We start from the raw sequence: 21,378 nt of genomic DNA, 5'->3' as shown, positions 1-21,378 counted from the left end.
ATAGGGAGAGAAAAAGGGGGAAGAAGGATGACGATCACACTTTCTCTTTACTGGCTTTTGAGCTAAGAGTTTAACCCTTCAGCTTTAATGCTGCAAACTAACAAAGACTAGAAAGAGCTTTGTGTCGGCTATGCCTGCAGCGAGTGCTGCCACCCAGCGACTTCCTATTTCAGCAGTTTCTGCAGCAAAACCTGGCGGGTGAACGAACTTGCACCTGCAGCACAGTGTGCGTAATAAGCGGAGACAATGTTACCGTAAAATCCCGAGAGATGCCCCACCCCCCAAGGGTAACCCCCTCTATTGTAAACTCTATTCGCTATATTCTTTTAAACACCGAAAGATAGCCCATTCCTAGTAATCACAGTGTAGGAATCAATGAGGATCTCGGCATAAATGCGGCTAGTTAGCTATGGCGGGATATAAGCGAACATTGCTGACTGGTGAGTACAGTCATCTTTGCTTTGTTGCCCTGCAGCGATAACAAGAGGGACACACAATCTTAAAATAGCATTTTTTAAGACTTTTCCCATTTGCACATCGAAAGTTATCCCACTCCTTTAGTGGCCTAAAGGTGCAATCCTGTAAGAAAACCTTTTTGTTTTTGGGTGAATCTCTCTGTCCTGCCGAAGTTGTTTGTTGACACCTTCCATGTTTCCACAGACACTGGGCGTAGGCCACCACGTGGATAGACCACAACGTAGCACGAACGAGTGATTGCCAGTTTCTTCCAACATCAGAGTCGTTGTGCTGCACGGCGTACAACCCAAACTCCCAACGAGACCATGTTCGTTCAACCAACAAGCTTTATTCTACGAGGAGGGAGGAAACAAATAAAAGAGGGGGTACGACATCACCAACGGTAGTAGTGTGTGAGAACGCTCGTTAAAATTCTGCTCTGGTTTGTACTTCGGTAGAGCTTCCCCCTTTCAAAATGACTGGCATCAAATCGTCACCTCGCCTATCACATGTTAATGGTTGAGGGACGTCCACAAGAGCAGGTTCTGTCAATCCTATACACTCGCGTGCCACGGCAAAGTATGTGTGGCAGACCCAAGCATTACCAAAGCAAAACGCGAGCAAATCGTCCACAAAACTTTCGATAGCACCAACACAAAAAGTCTTCACAGAGGCAGCCAAGACAAAAATCGAGCGTAATAAAACATGGCCACCTTGTGCCGAATTGCACGTAAGACAGCCTGTTTCATGTTCTTTCATTTTTGCTCGGAGGGGAGCATTTTTCTTGCAGGAGGTTCTCGTGTGCGCAGCTTTAAGCCGTGGTTGCTGCCCGTAACGAAGACGACTCTAAATCAAACAAAATGCAGCCAAACACTATACAATAAGCCAAAGCGATAATAAATATACAGAAGTAAAGCGCTGCAGTCTCAGGTTAATTTACTAGTTCATCGCAAGCTGGAGATCCGTGAAATTGAGAACCGTTTCTGCCTATATCTCCCGCTAATCTATGAAGCGGAGCTATCGCCAAGACACTCGGTAAGAGCAGAAATTGTCTAAGAACACTGGTAGCTACTTGTGAACAGCTTCATCAAAGCATACAGAAGTTAAAGGTGCACGTGAGACCGATTCTCAGTTACAATTTTTACTATCTCCAAAATATGTATTGCTCTTCAGCCATTCACTGCCCTTTTCATGTAATCAAACTTTGTTGTTGAGTACACAAATTATTGCACAACATTGGAGTATTCCGCTTACCTATTTTAGGCAAGTATAATTTTTTTTTTTAAGGTGCCAGAACAAATTTCTGCCTCGTAAATGCATGCAACAGTGCACGACTCCAAGAAGACCCTAAACCACAGGATTTCTTCGAATGAGTGTTTAGCATAGAAGAATACTAAAACACAGTCACGCTTGTAGGCCACAGCCTCAAACGAAAGACTGTTGTTAAACAAAAATCCTGAAAACTATCCAGTCCATCTTTGACGCTCAATCTAAACATAATGTCAAAAAAAAAAAAAAAAGAATGGTTATGTGGTTTATTTGGTTAGGCTTTCTTTCCAAACCTGTTCCTACATAATAGCAACACAACAATCAGCACTGATCTCCTTATTTGAGGGAGCAAAGCCAATCAAAATTATTATTAAGATTGAACTCAACAAAAGCTGTTACGTATACAGTTAAAACGAAGACGCGTAACTTGGGGAAATTAAAGCAGAAAAGCAAAGTCGTCCATTGATTTCAAGTTCTCTACATTTGCTTTCCAGCCTCTTGCCACTCCTAGCCTCTGTGGTAGACGGCTATGACGGAACACGGCCGAAGCCACCTCAGCCACAGTTTGCATCGCCACACAGTATACTCTCGCAACTCTCAAACCAACACATTTCAGTAATTTCTGTTGGTCCTCTCGATGCCGTCGTCTGCTCCTTGGGGGTGCACGAACCACACTTGCGGAAGGACGTCCGTGCTCTCCGACGTCGGTGGGAAGGAACCAGTCATGCTAAGCACCAAATTTGTCCGACACAAACCAGCGATGCCTTTCGATGTGATTAACGAGCATCTTGAGCAGTGTTAAATGGGGATGTGGTAACATTGCGCTACGGGTTAAAATTGCCCTCCGTGCACAACCAGGGAAATGGCAAGTCCCGCGTAACGACGGATAGTTAGCAATTGTTTACTCTCTAGTGGCTTATCTTAAGCTATCCTCAATCCGCTAATTTACTGTTTTAAAAAGCAGCCACTAATATATGTACACAGCAGTTTTTGCAGAGCCGCCACGCCTTTTGTCCGCCAACAGGTCACGTGGAACCATAGTTTTAGTTTTACGATAAAAAAAAACAACTTCAAAAAGATAAACGAGACAAACTTTTAATGCCATTTAACTGACCCTACATTAACCGTTTCAGCCCTCCGTTTTTCTTGGGAGTAAGCACTACATTCTGTATTTCTTTGGCTCATTTTAGTATAGACAAATGAAAGCCTTCATACTAAAAAAAAAGAATGTAGTACACAGAAAATTAGATAAGCAAAAGCTAGGCTGAACAAGCAACTACTCAGCTTTTAAGCTATAAATAAATTAGTGAGCGCATATAAGGCCAACAAAATTTATTTCTGAACCTAACATACTTCCAGTCATCTTTGATGACAAATATTTTTGCATAATTTCCATTTAGCAGATTTTTTCTTGTAGTTCAGTTCTATGTTAGACATAATAAATTAAAACAATTGCGTTCAATTAATCCGACTACCTGAGCCTAACCCCCTCGTCAGACGACAGTCTTAAGCTCGGCTGCAAAATCGGTATCTTGCCGCTCCCCTGGTGCAACTGTGTACGTAAAACCGTTTTTATTTCTCTATTTTTAAGAGACATGGTAATAAATAAAACAGTAAAAGCACTCTTGCAAGGGACGAACAAGGTAAGAAACCCTCAAATGATTTTGTAGAGGTGATCCAGCTTCCTAAAAAGAAATCTTTCTTAAACGAGTCATGCCTCAAAGACGACTTAGCTTGGCAAAAGTTTGAGACCAGTTTGGTGGTCCACAAGATCTGAAAGAAACACTTCAGAACTAACCTGCTTACTCGAGGGTAATCAATATCCTATATAGAAAAAGATCAACCTGCCTGCTTTCTCATACAGTATTAGAAAGCAGCAAATCATTCCAACTGTGGAATGATTGGAATGTGAGAGCCAATCATACTGATCTATGGAAAGAGTCCAGTGCATCACAAGACGCATAAAGTTTTCATGTGAAAATGCAAGTGCACTTATACAGCACCATAAATAGCATTTCTGATTGGAAACATTTCCAAGGTTGCTTGTGTAGATCATGACTGGCTCTTTCATGCCCTGTTGGGAAGCTGATGAAAGACCTTTATTTTTATATGCTCATAGTGGAGTAGGCAGGGTAAAGTCATTGGAATGTTTCAACAGATCTGGTACCACATTAACTCGGCCTGCATTGGCATGACACCATTCGCGCTGTGGATGAAATCAAAGCAGAACTTTTAGTTTAGACAGTTCATGTATGCATTCACTAGTAAACTCAATGACCTCAAACTTTTACACAGTTATGTATTTGGAATCCACCAGTCATCTCGCACTGCAACTCTGACTGCTTGTTTGGGGTGGCTAGGGGCCGGTCAAGTTGTTTTTACAGCTTTTTTTTTTTTCCCTAGTCACCTTTACACTTTTTGTTGAAAAAATAAAGGAATTATTATTATTAGATTAGTCACAGTACTGTGCTGGCCTTTTCACAATCCCTTGCAAGTGACTTTCATTGCAACATATGAGAGCTCGATATGCACACACACACATTAAAAACACTGAGTGCATCACGGAGCATCACGCGTACCAGAATTGAGCGTGTTCGTTTTTTTTTTTTTTCCTTCTACAGAGTGCCATGTGCAAAACTAAAGTGCAGCTAGTAGCTCTATATGCTGGTGTAGAAAAAAAAAAAACAGCCAGCACATTTCACACCTTTAAAAGGGTCTGTCTACTGCTGCATTGAGCCTAGTAACTAGGGTAGTGTCACTGCTTACATGCTAACCAGAGCATCATCAAAGATCAATGGTAGCAACAGGACATCGCAAAAGTTATACGCGCACATGTTGTCAGCGAAACTGGTGCAGAATTGAGAACGTCTTGGACAGGACACACCTCTCGCACCATTCTTGGCCAAGTTTAGACTGGCGTCAAACAAACTGATGCTGAAAAAACAGTCGAATGAACACTCAGTTTCAAAATTACTTGGACCTGTTTACGTGTCCTACGAAAAAAAGCCAGACTGGACACCCTCTAAAACTGACGGATAAGAACTGCTGCTTCAGAAAGCAGCATTGTCACGAGGACATGCGAACAAGCCCAGGTCTCAAAAGCAAGCACCGAGACGTCCAGCTCGGTGTGCGACTTTGTTCTCGCCGCTTTGTGTTTGCTGCTTGGTTTCTTCCTGGCACCTGGTTTTTCTAAATGATTGCCAGTTGGCCCACTTCTCTGCCATTGTTTCCTTCTTTGCCATTGTTTCCTATGTCAGGCTACGGCCGTGGTCTCGTAAAATGGCTGTTCGGTCGAAACTATGGATATATCTTCGTTTGGTCATTTCTCTCCCTAGAAGACTATAGAAATGCCAGTTGAAAACCAGTTCCACACAAAAATAATATTCTTCTCGCTTTGCAGCAATAAACCCCGAACTGATAAAAAAAAATGAAAGCACAATGTTAGCGCTTCTCTACTGAGATATGGATATCTATACAGCAGTCTGTGGGATGAAGACAAGTGGTGTGAGAACATCAAAAACGTTCTTGTGCCTAAACAAAACAAAGAAAAAAAAGAAAAAGTGCTGGGTAGAGGAAATTGTTTTCAATCACCCTGCACAGACTTCCACATTTAAAAAAGGACCCAAACCAGAAACACACTAGAAGATGCATCCTTTGAACAGAGCTATCTACATAACACGAGTCAAAATATGCAGAAGATGTAATGCAAACAACCCGGAACTGTCGAAACAAATGAAACAAAACAAAGAGACTGCGGGCAGCATCATTTTTTCCTAAGCCAAAACAAATATAAAATAACTTCCACATACACACGCACAAACATACGTATGCAGCCGGGTAAAAAAATCAAAATCAGCTTCGTGTCGAGGGTCGGCGGGTTACCTCGTTACGTTTGAAACAGATGTGCACCACAATGTCCGACAGAATGTGAACTATACAGTTTACACTGTTAGGGGATGACATTGTTAGCCCAACAACAAGGTGGAATTATGGACAGCCCTGTAAAGAGAGAGAAAAAAGGGAAACATTTATCCGCGGGTCAAACAGGATGTACCGGGTGTTCCCGAGATTAGGAAAACGTATTTTTCGGCCCGGGAAATTGAACTATGCATCACAGACAGCTCGAACTCTGTGAGAATGTGACGCTAGCAGTTGGGATAGAACACGAAAGTCTAAAAATATTACATTACCTAGATCAAAAGATAATTGAGGACAACCATCCTGATCTATGAGCCAATGTCCAGCTAAGCCTAATTTCGTCAAAAACAAAAAGAATGTCATTGTTGGTGGCCTGTGGCATCTATTTCAGTGAAACTAATTTGTCTGCAAGAAAGAACACAATATTCTCTTTTTTGCTGACAGTGTTTTTTTTCCCGATATAATTCCCACGAGCATTCACAATATCATTTCTTGACTCCATGATATTAGGCTTAGGTGGACATTTGCTCCTAGAGAAATTTACTTTTTCTCAATTACTGTAAACCACTTAATTTTCGCAAGGACCTAAATTTCGCAGCCTGCCTACAAATCACGAAAAATAGGTCCCGCGAACAATTGCGGTAAAATGTAAACACATTGGTATCTAGCTATATTGGGATCCCACCACGTGGCAAAAATGAGAACCCGCGAATTATTCCAAAACTTCAGCTTTGACCTAAATTGCGAAAGATTGAGCCAGCAAAAAATAATTTGTTTACAGTATCTCTTAGTCCAGGCAATGCCATCTTTCCAAACTTTCGCGTTCTATCCCAATGGCTAGCTTCACAATCTCACAGAGTTTGAGCTTTCTGCGATGCTTAGTTCATTTACCTGGGCCAAAAACACGGTTCTCTTCTTTCGGGAACTTCCTGCACTTTCTGAATTGGGATAGTGCTGCCACATCCGGAAAAGGCTGGCTATTTCAAGCAACTATAGGGGATGCTTTAGCTCCGTTATGGCGCCTGGAACACGTCTCAGGCTGGCGTTTTTACTGCGTCCAAAAAAAGCGGTTCCTCAATTTCTGCCGGCGTGGTAGAAACGTTGTGTTGCTGCCGGATGTGGCAGACGCCTGTTCCGCTGCGCTCTGCCGCTCGACATGTTGCGCTTTTTTCCCGGATTCGTACGTCCAACCGCCACGATCGCGACATCCGGCAGCAGGACGACGCTCCGGGTTTTGCGACGTCGTTTGTTGCAACTCTGGGACCTCTTTAGACGCGCGGCAAGAACAGGACGCTCAGCACACTGGTTGGGGACACCTTCCAGGCAGCATAGCTCCACTAAAGCTCCACACTGAAGCGAGCCCCTTTTTATCGCCAACATTCCCGGAGAATGTTTGAAAACGCAGGCGAGACGGGCTTTCCTCACCATTCTGCGGCGTATTTCGGGGCGTGAGTCGCGGCTGCTTCAACACGTGTGGCATTTAGGGTAAATTTGAGTTTTAAACGCCAATCACAATGAGGTCGTAAGTAAAGTAAATATATGCGTTTCGTTCGAGGACGAAGCAGTTCTATGCCGGCTGATCGTACATTTTTGCCACATGGGAGCACAGTGCCCCGCCCGCGCACAGATTCATAGCGTTTTTTACCCTCATTCCGTGCAACCGTTTGTCCTCGGACAAAACAAGTATGCACTCGCTCCGGCGCCGACGGCCCAATTCGAACATGCGGATGCGTATAGCATTTGCCGACTTTTAGAATCTTTGCCGCAGTCGGCGCCCTGTTCGGCCGGAAGAACGTGGACGAGTCTGTCGCCCCGAAATGCCCGTCGCGACTGACCTGTTCTTCCTAGTAAAGGCTGCTTCGCACACTCGCGTCTAATGGAGACCGAGCACGTTGTGCAGCCTCGTGCTCCTTTGAAACGAGATAACACGCTTACGCCACCTAAGGGGTAAAGTTCACTTAACTATACTCCATTTCACGATAACTTGGCAAAGTGCGGGGGCTGCGGCCACCACGACCAAATAAGAGCGTCGGAGCGAGGCTCGTGACCACTCGACGGTCGCACAAACACTCCCGTGACGTGATGTCACGTGCCTCACTCCAACGCTCTTATTTGGTCGTGGTGGCCGCAGCCTCCACACTCCAGCACGCCATTAAAAATACCCCTCCCCCCTCCCCCCAAAAAGAAGAAAAAAAAGAAAACTATAGGACAAGAGGTATGCTTGGTTGCAAACCTATTATAACAGGCCGCATGAAAGTAACTGAACAGGTTCAAGTCTTTTGCCAGACAGAATTCGCTGATCCCCAAACGGGGAATAAGCTGAAGAATGTATTTGTAGCAAATGGCTTTGTTAAGTTTGCTGCTGGCCTCCCTCAATTAGTTTTGAAATCTACGAAATCTTATAACGGCCTTGATCGAAGTGTTCGCTACAACAAGTATGTATCTGCGAAAATAGTTTTTCAAGATGAAGACTGATCTTAGCCATCCTTTGGCACATAACTATGAGTGAAACGCTCCTTAGTATCTCCATTACTTTGTACAAGGTAGGTAGGCTTCCACGCAAGTTTGCCATCTCATTGCCGGGACAGGGGCTGTCGTTCGAGGCAGATGGGGGCTCCTCGAAATTAAAAAGTTTAAGAGAACACCTGGTCCGTAAGAAACGGCAGATAAAACAAAACTATGCGTCCACATTATCGGCTGAGGCATCTAGAACCAAATCAAGTTCCCACTATGGACGTTGCATTGCATTTAACTCGGATTTGTTTGTTCTAGCGGCACTACCTTTAGCACAATGATACCAAATTTGATTGCACGACAGCAGTGGCAGGTGAACTCCGATTACGAAACTCGAGCTTTAGCATGCATCTGGGCACGTTCAAAAGTGAAAGACGCGACTAGTGAACGACACACCTTCCGAAAACTGAAACGACGCGTTTTGGTGGTCGGCCGAACTACGAAGCCATTTCGCCTTAGGCCCCCTGGAGACAGGGCCGACGGTTGCGTCCCAGAGGTGTAACAACAAAGACACCCGTCATTGCAGTATACGACATGCTTAACCTGTCCCCACAACGCACCGTCCTCGCGCGGGGACCACGTCAGACGCCCAAACACCGTCGCAAAGAAGGGAAAGAGCCAAGACAGCCAGATGGTACGGCGAGGCATGCACTAGTCTGGGCAAGCAAGCAAGTGGCATCGGTCTAGAATACTGCGCATAAGAGAGGGGGGGGGAGGGGCCTGCTCTCACCTGTTGCTCAGTTAGCTTTGGTAGTGTAGGTGACAAGCTCGCTAACGTTGATGCTTGAAAAATCAACGGGCACATCCAACTCTGCGAGATCCATGTCACACAGGTTGTAGTCCAGGTCAGGCGCAGAGAGCCCCGCACTGGCAAAGACAAACAACGACACACTCCGTTAGGTCCTCTTCCCGGCCTGCCTCGGATCTCGGTCTCCTAATCTCTCCAACCCCCGGGGAGGATCTTTACGCCGCTAACACTTGCTTGCTTTGGCTACGTGCCACTTGCGACGCCATTTCGGAAGGGATAGAGAAAAAAGTACGGTGTTCGCACGTTCTGACCTGCTCCCTGGAAGTGTGAACGTGGTACTGTGTCAGACGCTGGCGTCCCCTGCCAGAGGCCTCGCGGGATGGGCTAGCCTTTGCTAACAGCGATGATGCAAGGGAGCGAAAGACAATCAATCGATGCACGACGAGACAAGCAGTCGTCCTAAAGACACCGCCGCGGTTGCCAGAGTCGACCCTGGTCGGGTTGCTTTAGTGGCTTTCGTAGGACCTAGCGTTTGCCTTTCTAGCGTGGTACTAGACGGTCCCGAGTCGAGGTGTTAAGCCGCCGTGAAGCTTGCGACTGCTCCGTGCAACAGCAGCTTCAACAGCGAGCCAGTACCGTAAGACCAAACAGCCACACCCTTGCCTAAAAGCGTCGGAATGCATCTCGTAAATACACTCGGCGATGCTTCACGCCGATTAAAGGACGTCTCTTATTGGTGGGTATGTCGAAGCATCTTCGGGCAAATATAAAATACTGAAATGTCTGCCATTGAAGTTTCACGAAAATATGCTGAAGCAGCGTGTATTGCCTAGTGCTCAAACCTTTGGCAGCGATCTATGGGTACATCCGAAGGGTATTTTTAAACAGCTATTCGAAGGATGGCCCTATATGTGATGAAGGAAAACAATATGCTAGTTGCCACTTCTTCTGTAGCCTGAAAAACTCCAGAGTGAGATTTCTATCTTTACAATGCATGAGATCATGTTATTTTCTACAGCTTAATTACACTTCAAGAACTACATGAAACAAAAACGCGGAGTATGTAGGACCTGTACTACATTATTTCTAACGTACAAAACCAAAGGTAGGCTAATTATCTGGCCACACACACACAGCTAAGCACACCCATTCCAGGAGTTTGGCATGGCCCAGTTTTTAAAATAATCACTACATAATACCTCAAAGCCAACATAATTATTTATTATCGATGAACAAGACACATTAGGACAAACAAAACGACAAGTACTCAAGCTTGAGAGAGTATTATAAAACTCTACAGCGTAATCCTTGGTATGGCAACGGCAAAAGAAAATGTACAATTCATGTGTCAAGACAAATCTTACTTTGGCGACTTTTCATTATATTTAATATCTGCGGTGCTAAACTCATTATTAGACGCACATGCAAGCAATAGGGCAGTTGCATTAGAACTACCTAATGTTACAAGTATGGTAGACACAAACAGCAAGCAAAAAGAAATATATGAACTGAAATAAAGCTCCGCAACAAAAACAAGAAAAGCATATGAGCCGTTCAGTTGTTGTTCATACCACAAGTACTAACTAAAAGCTCGTAGGGTTTCACTTTCTTTCATGTTTACAATGACACAATGTTGCATGGCACTGAACCACTCCATTGGTAATATAATATATATTTAGAGATAAGTTCAATACATGTCAGTACTAAACACATACCATAATGCCTCCAGTTAAGGTTCCAACATGTACGCACCTTTGGAATCAACCCCTCAATTTTGGCCATCAAAAGTCCGGCACCAGCATCAGTAAACAATCATGTGCATCAACAATGTGAATATATATGCATTTATGACCACACCAGGGCATTCCAGCGTATTTCCTCCGAAGATGGGCCTATGGCAAGTACTCCTCCCTCTTTCCACAAAAAGACACTGAAGGCAATTTATTTTTCATTTTTTTTTTTTTTATAAATCCGAGCCACCCAAATGCAAAGAACAATACGTTTTAATTAGAACTTGGTTCATAGTGCCCGATGCACCTAGTACACTATGTGTAGTGTAAAGAAGCAGCTTTTGAATTTGCTTCAGTGTCCTTTTATAGGCTTCTCACATTAGCAACTGAAAATAACCAAACAAACATCAGTGTGCACACAATATTAGTTCAAGCGATGACAACAAAAATCAGAAACACTTGGGAAGAAAATCGTGACTGCAACTTATAACTGCTATCCAGACATGCGGTAGGCAATAGAGCGCAGGAGCAACGCACCAACAACGCCCCTCACAAATCGGACAAGGAATGGAAGGAATGAGGGACATGAAACACTCAAGTCTCACTTCAGTCACTGAAAAATAACAACAGGGATTGTTCTGTAGCTATTGATCCACAGTCCTCGTAGCTGCATTTTGTCTACAGCTTCCAAAAAAAATGTATGCTGCGGACGGAATTGACAAGCATAGGCCCCCAACAATCTCCTGATCTTAAACGCAAACTTCCAAGGAGGCAACCAGACACCACCTATATGAACTGCATGCTACATTGTCTTTCTGGCCAGAAGGGTCATGCCGTTTAACATTCATAATGTATATTGTAAGGGCATGTCCAAAAGTAATGCATTTATCCATCTTATCTAGGCTATATACTGCTTTACAAGGTCTGTGTGATATACTTATTGTTCCTCTCAAATAGCTTTCAAAGAAGCCTGACAACACTCCCATACTTTGAAGGTACCACAGTTTAAAAAAAAAATATCCCGAGCTGTCTCCACTGGCTGGTATATTCGCTCGTTCCAAGAAGTAAAAATCTTGGATCTTTCATTAAAAATTTCTTGCTCCGAGAGCCAGAGAGAAGAATATAGTATTTGAACAACAAGTTTGGGCAAGCACTGCAAAAGCATTAGCTTCAATTGGAAGCATATCAATCCTCTCATATTTGACTAATCCAACAATCAATATTAGCCTTTCATACAAAACTAGGCTCTAGGCAAAGTTCACATGACACACAACGTTTCCATGTCCTGCAATGGCAATTTTAGTCGAAGGCATTGGAGAACTAGTAGACAACAAGGCCATTTCAACGGTTGTGTGTTAAAAGACACAAAAATATGACATGCTATGTATAAAAGAAAAACCTGATGCCTCCAAAAACTGTAAACACATCAGAGCTGTCCTTCCATAACAACTACAAAGGTAAAAACAAAAATTAAAATTTTTTTTTTATAAAAAGTGAGCTAATTTTTTTTTTGCCCTATTTAAAAGGTAAAAAGAAACCTTAACAACTTTTCAAATTTCAATTCAACAAATAAAAACACTTCAAGTCAATTAAGTTATACACAGAGTTATTTGGTAAATCAATGCACCTCCCAACAATGCATAAGAAACACCACATTTTTGGTCACTGTGAAAACAAATTGGGGATGATATTAAGACACCCTTAAATTTGGCCCAACCATAAAAAGAAAGAAAAGGGTCTAAACTTTACAGTGAAATTGCGAGCATCAAAAAGGCCACGCACGCTAGTGCTTCCACCAGTCAGTTCCAAAAGGCGTTGCCAGTTCTGAAACAATCATCTTCAATCTTGTAAGCTCTTCACACTGCTTGGCATTTGTGAGCACGCACAGAGCAGTCCTTGCCCGACGGCGCGGCGTTTCAGGGGAGAGGACGCCGCTTGTGCCGGCTGGACGCCAAGCGCCGATTGGACGCCAGAACTCGGGCTGCCTAACTGCCAGGCTGAGCAACTTGCTTCCCTGACTTCACCTAAAAGTCAATTTGACAGCTCTAGAGACCGACAGTGTCTGTAAGCAAACATTCTGAGCACCTCTCAACTTGATCCCCTCTTTCTCAATGTCATCTCTAGACAGCTGCGCGCCACGCCAGGAACACCAAATGTCATTGATTACTGCCAACGTTTCTTGCCTGCGGTCAACAAGCGCGCTTCCGTTGTGCTGGGCACGTCGACCCGTCGCTTTCGTGGATTCGCTTGAAGTCCCGAAGAACCTTTACCACCAAAAAGATTTCCCAAAGAATGTGAGCCTTTTCCGTAAAAATAATGTGACATTCCGACGGAATTGAAGCTGACTTGTCAGGCACAGTAGGTGTTTGTGTGGCCTAGAACACTCGCCGTGGGAACTTCAATACTACACAAATTTGTCGAAATGCGCAAACAAGCTTTGTGTCAGCTGTGACGTGAAATAGTCCCGTCGGAAGCGATTGCGGTCGTAGATTGCAACACCGTCAGTTTCCCGTACTACCAAAATAACTTTTATGCATGCCACAATCATGGTTACCGACAGGAGGAGGACGGCAGAGCATCTTTCGAATGCCCGGCCCCCAGCAGACGCTCGTTTCATCTCAAAATGCTTTGGCTGCATGCGCATGCTAGACGCTCACGAGATACCAAAGCATCATTGAAGGTAAGAAGCTCTCGCTGGAGGCGGGACAACTGAAATTCCTCCCTGTCGTTTTCATCCTGTCAATGACTATGATACAACGGCCAAGATCGCCGAGTTTAACTCGTAAATCTCCCTTCCAAACAAGATTTTTGAGGAGAAAGAAAAACCAAGTACAGACGCAGGGGAAAATCACGAGTTGAATGCCCAACACGTCGAAGGAATAAGTGGTTCCGGTGGTGAAACGGTCATGCACGACTTAGATACAACCCTAGTCGACACAAACTGCTGGTCCAAGTTTCGCACAAGCACATTGCCACTGCCCTCCTCCGTGCATCTTCGTCGTTCTTCGCCGGGTCTTCTCGGGGACTCGAGGCCAATGACTAGCACCGTGCAGCCGTGGAGTTAGGGGAAGGAGAGGGAGGGGACAAAAGGGGGAGGGGCACCAGAGTGGGCGGGGCCACTTACTGCATGGCTTGGTCCAGGGAGGACCCATCGTGGTAGACTCCTGCCGCGGTGTCCGGCGAGTGGGGGTGGAAAAAGGACTGGGGTGTCGACGGATTGCTATCCATGAGGTTCAGCATTCCGGACAGCCTGCGGGAAAGGACGGCCGTGAGGTCGGGTCGGCTGCTTGTTCCCAACAAATGCACCATAATCTAAACCAAGTACAAACACGCCATAATCAGAATCAAACACACCGTAACGTAAACCAAATACAAATACGCCGTAATCCAAATCAAATACACCATAACCTAAACAAATATACCATAATTCAAACCAAATATAAATTAACCATAACCCATCGAAATACAAATACATGATAATCTAAACCAAATACAAATACACTACAATCTAAACCAAATACACCATAATCCAAACCACAACACAAAGACAATGTAATAAGGCAGGCGAGCTGGTAAAGTTAAAACATTTCCAAAAACCCAAGACGGAAGCTACAAGGAGGGCGTTTACAAACGTTCACGACCCAAAACCCTGATGTTTCCTAACCAGCTCGCCCATGCAGTTTCTATTCTGAAAATACACCGTGCAGACACTTTTCGTCGTGCCTACGCAAGTTCGGCACGTAGGCCACACGTACAAAGTGTAGAGCTTCCAATTTTCTGCATAGATTTTTCTTCAAATTTGGCGGTGAACACTACATAATGTAAAGGGACCTTCTCCCGTTTTCGATTATCTCCAGTACGGCACCGTGACGTCTCGGGGTACCAAGAAAGCAAATTATCCACCATCAAGATACGCTCCTTCCCCCGCTTATTTCGCTGAGGGGTCAAACTGTCTAGTCGAGGGAAAAATGGGTGGTTAAAGAAGTACTCCGGCATTTTTTTCATCGTTCCCGACTTGCCCCTAAGTTGACGAAACACGCCAACAAACATGGCTGAACAAGCAACCCAAATATTAGGCCAATTTTTTTTTTTTTTTTTCAATAAGGTATTGAATTAGTAAACTTGGTCCTCACCATTTTTTTTTCTTCGAACTAAAACCTTCTATTGGCAACAATGAAAAAGGGACGCCAGCGGCAGGCAGAGGTTCACGCTTTGACTAGAATTTGTTCCTGATTACAGGCAGTTTTATGGTGTCAAATGAATCTTGTTAAAGGGGAACTCCGCCGTTTTCTTCATAGTCCCCGATTTGCCTAAAAGCTTGCTAGACACACCAACAAACATCGCTGAACTAGTAACCCAAATATTTGGACAAAATAACTTTTTTTCGTGCAGTTACAGAATTTACAATTTTGGACCTCATCGTGTTTTTCAAAGTGAAAAGCTCTACGGGCAACATTGAAAAAGTGACGTCATGGTTGGGTAGAAGTTCACTCTTTTGGGCTGTAGACTTTCACATCTGATTACAAACAGTTTCATGGTGTCAAATGAATGCTTTGGAAGGTCGCTCCAGCTCCCGCGCAGCAGCACGATACAAATGCTCGGCATAGTTCATATTTAGACTGCCCGCTCGAACCGCAATCCAGCCCAACCGTGACGTCAGGGCAATGAAAAGCGCGGGTATATTCGAATCTTCGTTTTGGCGTTGTTTTCATTTGCCGATTTCACAATAACTATTCTGAATTTCGCGATACTAAATAGCATACCGAAAAGAGTAACGCACGGCGATTTCGAATATATGGTTAGTTGGGGTTGCTCAAAATATCGCCGGAGTTCCCCTTTAAAGGTTTGTTTGGCCTAGTTGGCTCATGAACATTTCGAGGCAGAACAGCGCAACGAGACTCAAACTAAGTAGAGACGAGGCAGTATACAGTGCTGTGTGCAGTCTCGTCTTTACTTCATTTTTGTTTAGTTGGGCTGTTTAACCCTGAAGTCATCAAATGAATGAATGCCTTGGAAGCTCGCGCCAGCACCCGCACAACAGCACGGGACAAATGCTCACACACCCTGACTTTTAGATGACCTGCTCGATCTGCAAGCCCGCCTGCCAGTGACGTCACGCCACTGGAAAGCGCGGGTATATTTAAATGCTTGTTTTTGGTATCATCTTCATTTTCCGATTTCACAATAACTATAAAAATTTCACAATGCTAAATAGCATAACGAAAAGGAGATTCATAAAATATAGTTAGTTGGGGCACCTAAAAAAATCGTCAGATGTGAGCCTCATAAATGCAAAAACCAGCAAGTGTAAACAAAACTAAGTGTCTGTTTTGCCCATTATGAACATTAAGTGCTTATTCTGAGCATCTAAAGCCCAGGTTAGTGCTTGCCTCAGACTATTCTGTGTCATGTTAGAAGTGTGTGCTAAAAATCGCCGATGAAAAATGAACAGTTTCATGAAATACATGGTGATACAGAACTTAAATTCTTGTAGACACAGAAAAGTCGTAGAAGGAAAGTAATTGTTGCAACTCCGTTACCTGAAGAAGCAATAAGCGTCACAGAGACAATTAAAGAGTGATTATCTAACTGGTGTATAAGAAATGCTGCACTTCTAAGTTTATTGTTTATGCTGAAATGCATAAAAAATGAAAATTCTGACGGAATTGTTCAAACTCTTCTGTACAAAAAACAAACTGGAAGCATAGTAAGATGCAGGGCACTCAAAATGTTTTTGTTTTTTTCTCATTCAGGCACATCATAAAGCAATATTTAAATTTGATTCTGTCTGGAATTAAATGTCTCGTTTTCACAAGAAACCATAATAACAACAAAAAATGGTGAAACTATGAAAGTGAATAGCTCAAACTAAATTTCGTTAGATAGGCTTTAAAACTAAATATGCAGTGCAATTCACATATAACGATACAAGACATAACGATGTACTGCTTCTAATGATCAGTTTCTAGAGTTTCTAGTCCAGATACGATAATCGGTTAAAACGACTGAATTTTCGGGTTATCTCATTATCGTTATAAGTGGATGCACTGTAATAGACACTAGAAATAAAAAAAAATAAAAAAATCTGTTGCATCAGCGTTAGGGGTGCATCAAGCACTGTCATATAAGAAATTTCTGTAAAAAATAAAGCCCCTTCCCCCTACTCTGCAGCCACTCCACAATAAACTACTGCAATTGTGCCCATACACCAATATTTGAAACAAAATGAGCACTTTTCTGAGGCTCCTTGGTTACCAAGGAAGGAGACAAAGGGAGGTCCAAAAAGGTTACGTCCAGCCTGCAAGACCCCTCTCGGGCACCCAATATTCAACATTGTCTCAAAAGAACGCTTAGCATTCTTTAAACAGAGCACTCTTGTTTTTGAGTAAAGCCATCTTTTACCCAATACTAAAAAAGTCAATTTAAAATATAGCAATTTGTAAGAACCTCCTCACAATCATTCAAGTTGCAAATTTCTACAGCCCAAACACGATTTCGAAATACTGGGTGAGTTGACGCCGACTTGTGTCCCCTCCAAAAATCACAAAACTTCTTCATTATCGTTTTTAAGTGTCTCATTTAATAATGCATTTTCAAAAAAACACACTGGTTAAATTACATTCCAGCATGGGCCTCAAAAGGGGACCCCTGGAAGTTTCAAAGTGGTAGAAAATGTTCTGTTGTAGGCCTAGCTTCCTTAGGCATCTTGAAGGAGCTCAGCCAGTGCCGACATGAAGTGCTTCGTTTGCTTATGCATGGTTAACATATTGCACACCCCCTCCAACCAGTCTTGGGGTGGTAATTCAAGTAAATAAACAAATAAATAAATCTGTTGGCAATATGTCACTCCCAGGCTTCCGGGACCCTTTTCATATTCTCTCATCAGCTTTGATTACTACTTTCATGGTTCGCTTCAAGGGGGAGAGAGAAAATAAATGTTGACTCAGAAGAGTTTGATTTGCTCGGAATCCCAGTATGGAGATACTAATAGTACCTGAAGATAAAATTGTTCCCATCCTGCTTGCTTGGACTTCCAGAAGGGAAACATTAGTACCTCAAGACTTAATTTGGAATTCCAGTATGGGAACATTAGTACCTCAAACTAAAATTGTTCCCACACTAGAATTATCAGCAATTCCAGTATAGACACAATTTTAGTCCAAGGCAGTGGAACAGCCAGGAATATATACCGTATATATTTTTTTTAGGGGAAGAGGGTACTAAATATATATAAGGTACAAAATGATTGTTCTGTGCTTTTGATTTTTACCGCTAAAACACTTAAAACTATGCCCGGCAATAGCCAAATCTTTGTCGAATTTTCGTTGAAAAGTACGGCGGCGAGTGGAATACCTTGCCAAGTCGATTGCTGCAAAGTTCCAAAGAATGCTTACACCGAAAGATCATTCATTCTGTTTTTATGGATATACAGTGCCATCCACTCATAACGACAACGAGAAAACCCAAAATTTAAATTGTTATAATATATTATTGTATCTGGACTAGAAACTCATTGTTTCTAGTCCAGAAACTGTTTGTTAAAGCAATATATTGTTATATGTGGTATCGTTATAAGTGGATTGGACTGCCCGAAACATCGCCCACCCCTCCAAATTCACGCAGTATCCAACAAGACTCCCTCCAGCAGAAATTCTGCTGGAGGGAGTCCCGTTGGGATACCAAACTGGGTAAGTAAGTTAGATGAAAGTGCTGGACTATACTGCTCACAGGATTAATTAACCCATTCGCTACCAAAGCCGGCAAAGTGCCAGGCGTGCCGTCAGGGGCCATATTGCCAAAGCTGGCAAACTGAGACTTGGGGTAGTGCAGTTAGATACATTACCAACAGATGGCGAGGGTCATTCTGTTCGCTGTGTTTGTTTGAGCTTGTTCTTTTGTATGTCGTCTTTCCCGCTCGATCGCGGTCTGCTTGGAGAAGATGGCAGTGTCTAGTGTACGGTGTGGCCTTTCTGACGATGAAATTATAGATTTCCTCTTGGACAGCGATAATGACGGACATCTGGTGAGGATAGCGAGTTTTCGGAGACTTCTGTCGACGACGGGAGGGATTCCGACGGCACTTCCGAGTCCGAATTACGACAAGAGCGCACTGGTTGGGTGACGCCTAAGCGACTGATGATGGAGTTCTTCAAGATTGTTTTTCCAAACAAGGAAGAATCTGTGAGGGCCTAGTGATTTATAGACTTGAACGAATCATTTAAGCATGTAAATAAAGGTGTTTTCTTTTTTCTGCACCGAGTTTACTGTAAAAGCTAATTATACAATCAAAACAGTCACGCCTAGTATGGCCCTGTTTTAGGGGAAAAACATGAAATACAAACGGCCCGGCAGCGCGATGCACGCGGTAGTGAATGGGTTAAGCGCACCTGGTTTTACTGCGATCTGAGAATACCAATGAACACAACGAACAAACATACACCAGACAAATAACTTGCTACAAGCAAGCTTCCAAGATTTCTTATTTACCTTATCATATCTGTCTAAATTAGAGAATGTGAAATTTACAAAGCAGTAACGAGCATGGGCATCGCATATACTCGGAGACAACTTTCTGTAGCATTTTAGAAGCAAAGAGTGCATGTGCAGAGCTGCATGCGTGAACGCCAAAGAGTGACCAGGTCAAATAACCTTCACACTGAGGCGGACAATATCCCAAAAACATTTCACAAAAGCATTACAAGTGTGCAAAACAAGGTTTGCATTATACAATAAGGAAAAAAAAACAAAACATTTGCAGGCCAAACAACAAAAACTGCAATTGTGCATGATTGCAAATAATGCACCGTCGAGGCAATGTGGCCAACATGACTTTACGTGCTTTGCTAGGTGTGGACAGATGTCAGGGTGCCTGTGCGCAGAGCGGTGACGGTACAGAGCAAAACCGAAGGACGACATTATGCAGGCAGCCATTCTGCACCCTGTATAGTTTGGAAGGACTTACATGCATGGGCTTCACACAAGAAATATACAAAATCTAAAAAGAGATGAAAAAAAAAAAACAGATGGCATCAAATGCTTCGGAAGGTATGTAGGCCACGCTCCGACTACAAACAGCTCAGGGAAGCTTTTTTTTAATTTTTATTTTTACTTATCAAGAGTATTAATTTACGAGGCAAATTTATGTTGGCATTGCTCTGCAAAGAGAGGGAAACGATATAAAATGTAAAGAGAGAGCAGAAGAAGTGTCCATATCAACTCTTGCAGAACTGAATGCTTTGGGCCCATTCCTGCTAATGTTTAATGAGTACTAGTTCATTGCCAATTTCTCTAGGAAGTGAATTTTATTATTCAGAAGCCCTTATCCTTTAACTCACTAATAAATATTGAATTCTTAAATGACAAAAAAAAAAGTGAGGAATAAAAAATAAAGCTATATACAGGGTGCTTTTTTTTTATTCTTACACATTTGTTTAAAAAAAACGTGAAAGCTACACTAATGTGGTTTGTGCAGGTGGGTTATACGACCAGGTGGACATTATGTAGGTGGCTAATCTTTGGGACAAGTCGGCTAATTAATTAAAATTCGTTAATTAACTTTTTAATTCGTGGAAATAGACATATGGTTCCAATTAGAAACTTGCTGAGCGTCATCCAAAACCCCTAAATCAGTCATTTTCAAAAAGACTGAGTGCGTGAGAAGTGCAGTAGTGCGCTAAAGTTACCACTCGTAGAGCAGGTATAAGGCTAGGGCTGGATAAGAGACGGAAAAATTGAGCGGGCGCCTTACCGAAACCGCTAGCCTAGTACCTGCTCCATGAGTGGTAACTTTAGTGCAGTACTACGCTTCTCACGCGGTGAAAATCTTTCTGAAAATGGCTGATTTAGGGGTTTTGGATGACACTCAGCAAGTTTCTAATTGGAACCATATGCCTATTGCCACTAATTAAAAAGTTAATTAACGAATTTTAATTAATTAGCCAACTTGTCCCAAAGATTAGCCACCCACATAATGTCCGCCTGGCCGTATAACCCACCTGCACAAACCGCATTAGTGTAGCTTTCACGTTTTTTTTAAACAAATGTGTAAGAATAAAAAAAAAACCTCTATAATACATCCTCGATTAGCACAGTTGCCAATTATGGTTATTTGGTTGTATATCAGTACAAGCCGCTACAACAACAAAATTAAACATAGATATCTTCTTTTCATTTAGAAAAAAACAAGAGTTCAATAAAATGTATTAAAGTATTGGAGGCAAGTTACATTTTTTTCAGAAATATGCGAAGAAACGTAAACAATGTAATAATGATCCATGTTAGATTTTCATGTTTCATCTGTCATGTTACAAAAATACTGCAAATGGGAAAAAACACTGTCCTTTAAAACAAACAAGTGTCGATATTGTTCGGACAATGTAGTACACTTTCATCCCACCAGTGACATCCTCTGGGGATGAAACAAAGCTGCACAGGTGTAAAGGACAACTGATTGTGAACTGCAGGAGTTTGAAGTTTTCAGCAATACTGTCGGGAGTCAGAAATTTGCAGCTGAGCACCACGTTTGAGGGAAAGCTATTCTCCCCAACAGGAGATGATATTAAATCTTCGAACAGGTGTAACAGGGTTGAAAGCTGGGCAGGTTGGTGAGGATTTATCACATAAAAAGTGTGCAAAAGACAGGAATGAAAACAACACACGCCACAGACAAGTGCTTAGTACTCCAAGAAGTGCTTCTTCATATTTTCTTTTTACATATGCAGAGGGTTTTTTAGGATATGTTAA

The 21,378-nt window shown here is 42.8% G+C and overlaps 1 protein-coding gene across 4 annotated transcripts in view; it reads right to left on the bottom strand.

Moving 5' to 3' along the window:
- Nucleotides 1-785: 785 nt before the first annotated feature.
- The window catches only part of LOC8053058 (signal transducer and activator of transcription 5A), a 66,562-nt gene continuing 45,969 nt past the window's right edge, over nucleotides 786-21,378 (bottom strand). For 2 of the 4 annotated variants that reach the window (XM_029968134.3, XM_029968135.4), the window contains exons 18-20: nucleotides 13,760-13,885; nucleotides 8,888-9,024; nucleotides 786-5,724 (exon numbers count right to left, since the gene is read on the bottom strand). In XM_029968134.3, coding sequence (XP_029823994.1) covers nucleotides 8,895-9,024; nucleotides 13,760-13,885 — 256 coding nt within the window. In that variant the 3' untranslated portion in view covers nucleotides 786-5,724; nucleotides 8,888-8,894. Of the gene's footprint in view, nucleotides 5,725-8,887; nucleotides 9,025-10,110; nucleotides 12,660-13,759; nucleotides 13,886-21,378 lie in introns of those variants that run through there. The other 2 variants (XM_029968136.4, XM_040502108.2) reach the window with 1 other exon arrangement.

This window comes from Ixodes scapularis, unplaced genomic scaffold (genome assembly GCF_016920785.2).
Source record: "Ixodes scapularis isolate PalLabHiFi unplaced genomic scaffold, ASM1692078v2 PGA_scaffold0__279_contigs__length_252992795, whole genome shotgun sequence".
In the NCBI taxonomy this organism is placed as follows: Eukaryota; Metazoa; Arthropoda; class Arachnida; order Ixodida; family Ixodidae; genus Ixodes; species Ixodes scapularis.
The sequence above is the reverse complement of the archived record's forward strand: the minus strand, read 5'-3'. Positions and strand labels throughout refer to the sequence as shown.